This window comes from Myotis davidii, unplaced genomic scaffold (genome assembly GCF_000327345.1).
Source record: "Myotis davidii unplaced genomic scaffold, ASM32734v1 scaffold174, whole genome shotgun sequence".
Classification (NCBI taxonomy): Eukaryota; Metazoa; Chordata; class Mammalia; order Chiroptera; family Vespertilionidae; genus Myotis; species Myotis davidii.
This window is the reverse complement of record NW_006289087.1, coordinates 898,926-910,499: the sequence shown is the minus strand read 5'-3', so window position 1 is coordinate 910,499 and position 11,574 is coordinate 898,926. Positions and strand designations below refer to the sequence as shown.

The 11,574-nt window shown below is 45.7% G+C and overlaps 1 protein-coding gene across 1 annotated transcript in view; it reads right to left on the bottom strand.

Annotated features, from left to right (window-relative positions):
* RYR2 (ryanodine receptor 2) overlaps positions 1-11,526 on the bottom strand; it is a 185,593-nt gene extending 174,067 nt beyond the window's left edge. Inside the window, exons 1-2 of the mRNA XM_015562331.1 lie at positions 11,502-11,526; positions 10,973-11,100 (exon numbers count right to left, since the gene is read on the bottom strand). Of these exons, the coding sequence (XP_015417817.1) occupies positions 10,973-11,100; positions 11,502-11,526 (153 nt within the window). The remainder of the gene's footprint in view (positions 1-10,972; positions 11,101-11,501) is intronic.
* Positions 11,527-11,574: the final 48 nt, after the last annotated feature.

Here is an 11,574-nt window from a genome sequence, read left to right as displayed (position 1 = left end):
GAGAGAGAGAGAGAGAGAGAAACATTGATGTGAGAGAGACACATCAATTGGTTGCCTCCTGCACAAGCCCCAACTGGGGTCAGGATCAAACCTACAACCCAGGTACGTAACGTAGCCTTGATCGGTAATCAAACCAGTGACCCTTCATTGCACAGACTGATGCGCTAACCACTGAAAATACTGGCCAGAGCTCAATTTTATGTTTTAGTATTCAACAAACCAAATAATAAAACTGGGTTTTCCTTTTTGCTTTGTTGTCAAGTCAGAGGGCGCAGGCTGGGCTGAGGGACCCCTCCGAGTGCACAAATTTTAATAATAAGTATCAAGAGAAAACCTTCCTCACTTTGATTGTGAACACTTGGCCCAGTTCCCCCACACCTAGACGTGAAAGGCGGCATAAGAAAGCAGCCGAACTTGGGGTGCTTGAACACATCTATTCGTAGCAGCCTCTGAAACCAAAGGCACCAATGACAGAGCATATGGCATGTGTGTGTACTGAGCTCACACGGACTAATCAGACTGCGGTCATGCTCTTTCCTAACAGAGCTACCTCCGTGCAGCACTTCATGTGTTTTCAGTGGGCTTTAGATACTTCATATGATGCTCAGGCGATTCTAAAGGGCGGAGGACACTTTAGAACTAAGAAAATAAGGAGACAAAGGAACTTGCCCAAAACAGAGCAAGCTTGGCGGCAAGTCCAGGCCCCTGCCCTTGGTCAGGGATGCTTCTCAACATCACGCTGCCTTCCAAGGTAAGGAATAAAGGCTGCCAAGGCTGGGGGACGGCATCCTTTTAAAGGCTGGCTCCTCCGTGTAGTCAGCTTGTACCTAATGCTTATAAAAGGATTATGTTGTACTCAGAAAGAATTCTAGTGTGGGCGAGGTCCGTGACAGGTGCTAAAACAGAATTAGACGGCAGTCATCTGTGTGTCCCCCACACCATTCGCTCCCTACTGGGTGAAGACTTCCCCGCCCGGCTGGCGTGGTTCAGTGGTTGAGCATCAACCTATGAACCAGGAGGTCAGGGTTCGATTCCTGGTCAGGGCACATGCTCGGGCTGCGGGCTTGATCCCCAGTAGGGGGTATGCAGGAGGCAGCCAATCAGTGATTCTCTCTCATCATGGATTTTTCTATCTCCTCTCCTCCTCCTCCCTCTCTGAAATCAATGTGTGTGTGTGTGTGTGTGTGTGTGTGTGTGTGTGTGTGTGTGTGTGTGTGTGTGTGTGTGTAAAATAAAATAAAATAAAAACGTTTTTAAACCTAAACCCAAATCTTTTACCCTTCACAGAAAATTCACACAAAACATGGCTATGGTGGTGGGACTCATTGAATTATCTGATAACTAGGAATACTGGGTTAGATAAAAGGCACTTGGATTTGGCCCTGGTAGTCGATGTTCTCTAGCACTAACCTTGCAAAGTAGAGCACTCACTACTCTTCTCGCTTTGCAGTGCACGAAACGCTCCTCACAGTCCAACCTCCTCTCCTATGTCAGGCCCCACCTCCGGGCCACCTCAGCTCAGAAACTTCCCTGCTGCCCACCCGAGGGGCACTGCCCTCCTCTGGGCCGGACTCTCCCCCGGGCACTGAAGGACCCATCACTGGACTTCATGAGGTAAACATCTGCACTGGCCCTGGGTTGTTCACGTCCCTTTTCTCTCCAGTGGGAGCCTGAGTGGACATTTTTCAAGAAAGAGGATATTTTAGTCAGAAAATGCCCGTTAAGCATTTTATAAGTAATGCTGCCTGGTCAATAATTTAATTTAAACAAAATAAATAGTAGTGTAGAGTTCTTTATTAAGTACTGTAAATCAATATTTCTATGCCAAGAGAGTTGTGCTGGCAGAGAAAAACCTTTGCATTTTACTTTGCATCAACTTCGTCAACAATTATTTATAGTTTTTAATTATTTTTTTCAGTAAAGCATGTGAATCTTTAAATTATGCATGAGTGTACTAACAAAAATTTATCCTTCACATAAAGTAGTAAGTTATTACTGAAAAATGCAGTGTACCAAGTCTGCTATCCATCCATATAGGATTAAACACTACTATAGGCACAAGTATAAATACTTATTCTGGTAACATTAATTTCTTGAAACAGAAAGACTGTGCAGTCTTTAGAAAATAGAGAATTTTTAAAAGGCCAAATGAATTAGTTAACTGTCAAACTAGATACATCAATATTAATTAAGTCACTGGTCCAAAGAAGAAAAATCGGTTAAAATCAACCAACATTTATTGGTCATCTACTTCCTTCAAAAATGTATCATGTACCTGAGATACAAGATGAACAAGATGCTGCCTCTGCCTGCAGGTGCTTCCATGATTATTTCATCATAATTTCAGAAAGTGAATGTGCCCTGGCTGGTGCGGCTCAGTTGGTTGGGCATCATCCCATGCATGGAGAGATCATTGGTTCGATTACTGGTCAGGGCACATGGGCACATGCCGAGGTTGCAGGTCCTATCCCTGCCCCTGGTCGGGACCAGGTTGGGGCATGGGGGTGGGGGGCAACCAATCCATGTGTCCCCTCCTTCCCTCCTACTCTCAATAAAATCAATGGGAAAATATCCTCACTCCTTGGGCAAGGGGTGGGGGGCGGGGGGGTTTAAAGCAAACGTAAAGGGACATGTGATTCTGCAACAGGAAACGCAGTGTAGGAATTCTGCTTAACAGAAAGACAGAGAAGGAAGGAGTGAGGGAGGGAGGAAGCAACAGCTAGAGAAAGACAGTTACTTTTGCAGGGAGAAGGGGGGTGCATGGAAATGCAGGAGGGCGTCACAAAGGAGGCCCATTGGACAGCTGCCGAAAGCATAGACAGGCTTCCTTCAGATGACGGTTGTGCAAGAATGTTCCGGGAAGAGAGAAAACAGAGCAGATTCGAAGGCATTAGTCTTGCAGTAAAGTCAATGGGCTGCCTGTGCATATCCCCAGGGAAGTGTACTCAGGGGTAAATGTGTAAATTAGTAAGCAAGGACAAAGATTTCACTTCTTGACCAAACTCTAGCCAGGTGCCTCTGAGCCCTCTTCTCCACTTTTTACAAACTTCTGTTTATAAAAGTTACAAACTGAGCACAAATTATTTTGTCCATCCTCTCCCCCTCACATTAAAAGACGTGAACGGTGCTCGCTCGGCAGCACATGTACTAAAATTGGAACAAAACAGAGATTAGCATGGCCCCTGCGCAAGGATGACATGAAATCTGCGAAGCGTCCCACATTTGAAAAAGACTTGAACAAACACTAACATAGAGTTTCTAGCAGCCCAAGGTCACATCCCTAGGATAACCCCAGACCCAGACCCCTGCAAGTGCCGGTCTGAGAAAGTTCGAGGCTGCCAAGAGAATTTAGCGTTTGTTTAGCCAACACCCGATGACAGGCCCGATTACCCTTTCTTAAACCATTTTCTAAAGAGCCTTACAATTGTGAGGCTCTTATCAGTAGCTCTTTCAGTAGCTCTTATCTCTTTTAAATATGCCTGCTGGTTCCCTGACATGTGAAGGCGGGCCCTGTGCCCAGCAGGACACCTGGGAATTCCCAGTCATGGACAGATGCTACTCCAGGGCCTTTGCCCTCATCCTCTTTATGAAATGCTTCCCTCCGCATCACACAGTTTTCCTATATCCTTCTACTCATTTATTCTCTCACTCATTCATACAGGAAACACATTAACTTATTAATGGCCGTGTGTTGAGGAGTCCCACTCAAATGCCCTGCCTCCACTTCCATCAAACTTCACTAACAGCTCCAGCCATCTAACCACAGGCAGACCTACTATGTTTGCTCTACCTTCTCCTTTAAGAATATAACCTTTTCCATGTGTTATTCTGGGGACAGACACAACCTACCATCTGGCCCACTGCCTGTTTCTGTACAGCCCATGAGCTAGAAGTGGCTGTTACATTGTTTAATGGCTGAAAAAAAATCCCAAGAAGAATAAAATTTTATGACACATAAAATCATAGATTCTAATTTCAGTGTCCATAAATACAGTTTTGGGGAACACAGACATGCTCACTGGTCTGCACAATGTCTGGCTGTTTTCACGTCAATGTCAACATCAGAGTCCGAGTAGTTGTAACAAAAAAGCCTCTGACCCAGGAAGGCCAAAGCATTTACTATTTAGCTCTTTACAGGAAAAGGGTGCCCACGTGTGTGGACCAGGCTGTGCTGCAGCCGGGTTCCTCAGCTCTGGGAAGCAGGACTGTTCAGTGCTCACAGGCACCACATAGCTCATTCCCGGCATCTCAACTGGTGGCTTCTCCTTCCCCTACACTGGTCTGCTCTCTATCCTCACAGTAAATAGTCCAGAATCAAAGTGACAATGCCCACCAGTCCTTCCACCAGCGCCCTTATCTCTGCATGTGCCTTCAGTACTTATTTGTGAGAACTACATTTCCCAGAATGCAATGGGATGTCACCAGCCTCCTGCCTGCTGATTGGCAGGCTGGTGGTGGGCGTGTCTCCCAGACTTTACATTAGATTTTTCTTCAGTTTGAGATTTCAGTGTTTTAAGTTTTTACTTTATGTCAGGAAACATAATGGGAAATCAAAAGCTCATCTTTCATGGCAATGAGAATTCTTTTAAATCTTTAAAATATTCCAAGAATGGGTCTTTAGCTCCCATGAGAATGTACCGAAGCTGTCTTCTTCCAATATTCCATAAAATGCTTCCTACTTTGAGGTCTTCAATTGTGTCACCACCCTTTCTGGACTGAGTAGCGGCTGATGCATGTTTCACAGAATTATTTCCATACAACATATAAGTTATAATTTAACAAACAGTTCTATCCTGGCCAATATAATAATCTGTCCAAGGTTGTTAGGCATTTTCTTTTAAATCTTGAGTTTAACCACTTATTCTTCACAGACTGGACATTCATTCATCATTAGGATGTTTCCTTTCCGCCACCCCTGCCATCCACTTTTTTCTCCTCTTCAAGTATCAGCAGAGAAATAACTATATTAACTAAAGCACAAGGATTTTGAGAAACAAAAATGGCTACTGGTCATGTATGTGTTTTTCTCGATCACACTGGTCTTTATTTTTCGTCCCCATTGCCCCCCCAAAAATTCTTAGGAAGTCAGTAAAGTGAACAGAACAAAACCTTAATATTTAGCTTTCATGTAATTATGCTTTATTATTCAATTAATTTTTAGGGGAAACATATTGAGAAACAATTATCTGTTGTTTAAAATGTTTCGTAAAACAGAGCAAAAATGGCGGCGGAAGATGCTGCATGGTCACACTACCAGGACCAAACTGGAATTACAACTAAAATACAGAAAAACTTCCTGAATAATCAACGGAAGACTCCAAGGACGGAAAGTGGAGGCCGCACAGAGACTGGTCAAAGCCCCAAAAAGCGGGGCAAGTTGGGGTCCGTTTCCTGGGGCTGCTGCTCCAATGACTACAGGCTGGGCTACACCAACAGGCCCGGGCTCTCCCAGTTCTGGGGGCCACTATCTGAACTCAGGGTGTCTAGGGCTGTGCTCCCTCGGCGGGCTCTGGGGAGGGCCCTTCCTGCCACTTCGCCTTCTGGGGGCTCCCACGGCATCCCTTCCATTTCAGCCTCCACCTTCACTCGGCCCCCCTCCGCCTGACCACACAGTGTTCTGCGACTTCAGGGCTCACATGACCACGCCTGCGTGTTCACTGGCCCCACCCCTTGTTCACGTGACTCTCCCATGTTCACGTGGCCCCACCCCCTTGTTCACGTGAAGCTCCTGTGTTCACATGGCCCCACCCCCTTGTTCACGTGACTCTCCCGTGTTCACGTGGCCCCGCCCCCTTCTTTACAATTTATAATAGCGGAATCTCACAGGATGGGAGGTAATCAACCACAGACCTTGTGTGCATGTAAGTAGTGGGGCCTTGACTTACGAGTTTAATTCGTTCAGAAACCGAGCTCGGTAAAGAGCTCGTTAACTCAAATTACTCTATCAACTCAATGCAAAAAATTGGCCTGGTATCTCAAAAAAATCTCAAAAAACTCGTTAGTCAGGACACTCGTAAGTCAAGGCCCCGCTGTAATTAAATTCTAGGAAATTTCAACCCCATTTCAATGTTTTTCAGACACAACATATGTACACAAACATGAATGGAGGTTCTTGTATTTCTCCCTGGGGAGTTTGTCAGGGTGTCAGAGTGAGTCACAGTATTTTACCCAAACTCCACACAGGGTCTCACTCTTTAATTTGCATAAAAATCACCCCTGTTAGTTTTTTATAAATACAGAGTCCTGGCGCCACCGACCCTGTCTGGCTCCGGGAGTTCTGGCCGCTCCGGGGTCGGCACCCCCGCTGTGCGGGCCACGCGGGAGGGAGAAGGGTCCGCGTTCCAATCGGTCAAAGGCCTCGTGCTCCCTTCCTCCTCCCCGCAGGCCCGCGCTCCCGTCGGAAGGGCCCGGGGTGCGAGGTGGGCGGGAGCCGGCGCCACGCGCGTCCGAGGGTGAGGGAGGTCGACGGAAGGGGACGGGGACGCTGCCTCACCTGCGAGGTGGAAGGCGTCGAGCACGGCGTCTCCTCGAAGCGCACCCCCCGGAACAGCAGGTGCTGAGTTGGACTCCCTCGGGCGCTGGGCCGCCCTGTCAGGCTCCCCCCGACCCCGCCACGACGACCGGACAGCGGGCGCTGAGGGGACTCTGGCCTCCGCCTCCGCGGTGAGTGACAGGGGCAGCTCCTTGGGACGCTCCTTGGTCCCGCCTCTCCGGTGAGTGGCAGGGGCAGCTCCCTGGGACCCTCCTTGGGCCCGCCTCCGCGGTGAGTGACAGGGGCAGCTCCTTGGGACGCTCCTTGGTCCCGCCTCTCCGGTGAGTGGCAGGGGCAGCTCCCTGGGACCCTCCTTGGGCCCGCCTCCGCGGTGAGTGACAGGGGCAGCTCCTTGGGACGCTCCTTGGTCCCGCCTCTCCGGTGAGTGGCAGGGGCAGCTCCCTGGGACCCTCCTTGGGCCCGCCTCCGCGGTGAGTGACAGGGGCAGCTCCTTGGGACGCTCCTTGGTCCCGCCTCTCCGGTGAGTGGCAGGGGCAGCTCCCTGGGACCCTCCTTGGGCCCGCCTCCGCGGTGAGTGACAGGGGCAGCTCCTTGGGACGCTCCTTGGTCCCGCCTCTGCGGTGAGTGGCCGGTGCAGCTCCTTGGGACCCTCCTTGGTCCCGCCTTCACATTGAGTGGCAGGCGACTCAATTTATAATAGCGGAATTATTATAAATTCCGCTTTTGCGCCAGAGACCCCGCTGCAGGAAGCAAGACTATTTATTTTTTATTTTATTATTTGTTTACACTTTTTAAAAAATATGTTTTTATTGATTTCAGGGAGGAAGGGAGAGGGAGAGCGAGATAGAAACATCAATGACCAGAGAGAATCATGGATCGGCTGCCTCCTGCACGCCCCCCACTGGGGATTGGAGCCAGCAACCTGGACGTGTGCCCTGACCAGGACTGGTTCCTAGGTCCACGCTCAACCACTGAGCCACGCCAGGGGACGCAAGTCTACTTTGAAAGTGATTCTTCTATCATCCAGCATTTATCTTCTACTGACATTTTTATTATTCAAAAATTCTCCCTTGAATAAGAAGAGTAGTTCATCTGGAATATCACAACTCAGATGCATCATTAATATCCTAATGCATTCTTTATGGTGGTGAGTAATACCCTGAAATGAGAAGTCACTGAAGATAAAATATTGCTCTATCATGTTCCATTATGGGAGGAAATACTTTTAATTAAAGCAAAGCCATCGCAACTGGGGGGGGAATGGGAAGAACTTGGGATATTTTTCTATCGCCAGGCTCACCTTCCTGTTTGGAATGCCTGAAAAAATCAAGTCTTGTTTTATGCAAACGGTTGATATGAACCAGCCTTAGAAATGCAGAATCACTGAAGTGTGGTGAACAAATCGTGAGGGCCCTCTTACTTGCTCTGCCCTGTGTCCACAAATAGTTAAGACCAGGAAACTATTTTGGTAGCATTCAGGTCATTAAACAAGAATCCTTTTGTTTCCAGTGAATTTTCTTTTTGGAGGGAACACTTTATGACCACTGACAAATGATTTGCCTAAGACTAGATCACTGGCCCCCTTTCTAACTGAATGTAAACTTCAGTTTGTGTGTGTGTGTGTGTGTGTGTGCGCGCGCCAAGTGTCATTCCTTATATCCGTTATGTTTCAATATAACTTCTAACTTGTCTATATATGTGAAGGCTACTGATACACTGATAACCAGCTATTTTGTGGCTTTCTCTCAGAAATCCATCTTTTGCCATAGTTTATCCATGGGCGATTTGGGGGTTCTTAGAAATATAATCAAATCATCGGCAAGTAGGGATACTTCACCTCTTCATATTCGAACTGTCTCCGTGTCTAATTATATCTGTTCTTACCTCCAACAACACTTGCACAGCAGTGGTACCAAACATCCTTCTTTACGTTTCACCTAATTCTAACCACCTGTTCCCTGGAAATAGGTGCTGAATTTTGAACTGAAGTGTGTGTGTGTGTGTGTGTGTGTGTGTGTGAAATAATATTAAGATACTATCCATCAATTCCTATTTTATTAATATTTGAAACAAGTAGGTTTTGGATTTTGTCATGACTTGTTCTTATCCTCAGAGATGTCCAAATGGACATCTACTAATATGAAAACTTGTATTCCTGGAGCCTTGCACATGAGCCACTCTTGGATCCCTGGAATGAACCTCACATGGCCATCATGTAGGTTTTATGTTTTCATGCCACACTGGTTTCCTTTTTAAATAATGTATTTCAGATTTCTGTATCAATATTCTTCAGTGCAATCGATCTATATTTTTGCAAAGTAATTTTAAGACTTTTTAATCTATGTTATACATACTTGGTGAAATAAAACTTGGAACTTTTCTTCTTTTACTATACTTTGAAATAATTTAAGTAGCCTTATTACATAGGGATTATCTGACTTTGTATTTCTTACCAAAAAAAATAATTTTACTACTTTATTTTCTGATAATTACTCTATTCAGACTTCCTGCAGTAAACTGATTTTTTCTGAAAAATCATACATTTCATAAAGATTTCAAATCCACTTGCATTTAATTGAGCAAATGATTCTCTCTCATCATTGATGTTTCTATCTCTCTCTCCCTCCCTTATAATTTCATTTCCTCTATTTTGATCATTATCCCTTTCCTGCCCTTATTTAAATTCAAATATTTAAATATTTGTGCTTTCTCCTTTTTTCTTGACTAATGTTTGGTTATTGATGTTTTCAAAGAACAAATTTATTAATTAACTCATCAGTTTCCTTTTTATCTTTATTAATTCCATCCTGTTGCTTTCTTTTGTTTACTTTGTTGTTCTTTTTCTAGTTTTTTATAATTTGGTTGTTTAATTTCTTTTTAAAATTTTATTAATATATCCATTTAATAATAAATATTTTTTTCTGAAAACTTCCTTAGTTATATCCCACATAATCTAAAAGATCATGTATTCATTTATACTACGTCCAAGAAATTCTTCAATTTTGTTTGCTATTTCTCATTTGACCCAAAATTTATTCAATGGTATGCTTTTTAATTTTCAGGTAGAAGGAACTTTTGTGTGTTTTTAGTCTTTTTAAAAAAATATTTAGGTTTATTCCATTATAGTCAGGTTTGTATTTCTTTGGAATTTACTGAGATTTTCTCTGTGGCTTAAAATATGATCAAATATGGTCCACATTATTTAATATTGTATATGAAGCCTTGAAAATATGTATACCTTCTTTCAGATTTAAACAGAGGTCAACCTCATTGACCTTTTACATTAAGTAGTTTTCACTTATTTTTTCCAGTTAATAAGTAACAGAAACAAAAATAAAAAGCCATCCATACAAAGGGTATACAGTAAACACCTATAATGACGAATGATGAATAACTAGCTGGAACCATCCGATTTAATGTTTACATTTCTTGCAGGAAAATCTATGCTACCATCACGAACCCATGCTCTCTGGGGCCAAGAGCAGCCGGAATAAATATCCTAGGAGCGTGAGCCAGTCTTCTGAAGAAGTCCTGCTTTTGATTAAAAGATTCTCTAGCTCATGATGTTTCTGGGACGATTTCCAGGAGCCCATACATAATTCACAGTGGCGGACTACTCACGGCCAACAACGCTTGTTCTCCCAACCTTTGTAACGAATGCAGGGGAGGCCAAAGTGAGGGGGGAAAGGGTCACCTCCGATTTCCTACCAACGAAAGCCAAGTCCGGATATATCTCCATGAAACAAATCTATACCCAGGCTTGTGTGTTTTATGTCATGTTGAACATCATAACCATCTCAGGGCTGCCCAGTGCCAGCCAGTACAAAATATCAGAAACCATAAGGACAGAGCACATTCCTCCCTACGGGCCCGAGAATCACCTGGCTCTTCCTCTTTCCGGAACGTTCCAGGAGTTAGTAGTGCTCACTGCTGTGTCATCCCCCTCTGCTCCAGGGTCTCCCCGGCAGAAGGCCTTCCCCTCCCTCTGTGGCGGGGAGCCCCCCACCTCATCACACGCTGCCCCATTTCCCTGCTTTGCCTGTGGCCCTTAGTTCTGAGATCACATCACGCATTTGCTGACTCGTCCGCTGGAAAATAAACATCACCGGAAGGACTTTTCCATTTTCGTGCACAATCATCTCTGAGATATCCGTAAGGAGTAGGGGCTCAGTTAAGAACCTGCCCAATGAGTAGCAACACTGGTCATGCCCAATTCATGCCCAATCCACAGAAAACAGTAGCGTGCCCATAAATGACCTCCATGTCTATAAGTGACCTCCATGACCTTAAATGACCTCCATGCCCATAAATGCAAGTGACCTCCATGCCCACAAGTGACCTCCATGCCCATAAGTGACCTCCATGCCCATAAGTGACCTCCATGGCCGTAAGTGACCTCCATGCCCATAAGTGACCTCCATGCCCATAAATGACCTCCAGCAAACCCGGACTCCCAGTGGCCTCCCAGCGGGACCGCACCTTGGAATTGGAGGTGGACTCCAGGAAACAGAGCCTGTTGCCAAATCCTTCCGCCGCCAGGCACAGTTTCTGCTGCTCCTTGTGGGCGGCCGCCGTGCACTGCAGCACCACCTCGTCGTCCTGTATTTCTTTGGGACAGAGGGACAGAGGGACAGTGAGACAGAGGGACAGTGAGACATGGGCAGTCTGAACCAGAGCTACAAGCATACACCTCAGTGCACTGCAAACACCAGGGTAACATAACAACTGCCAGAAAACATGACCTCCATGCCCATAAGTGCCCTCCATGCCCACAAGTGACCTCCATGCCCATAAGTGACCTCCATGCCCATAAATGACCTTCATGCCCATAAGTGACTTCCATGCCCATAAGTGATCTCCATGCCCACAAATGACCTCCATGCCCATAAGTGACCTCCATGCCCATAAGTGACCTCCATGCCCATAAGTGACCTCCATGCCCATAAGTGACCTCCATGGCCATAAATGACCTTCATGGCCGTAAGTGACCTCTATGCCTATAAGTGACCTTCATGGCCATAAATGACCTCCATGGCCGTAAGTGACCTCCATGCCCAGAAATGACCTCCATGCCCATAAAC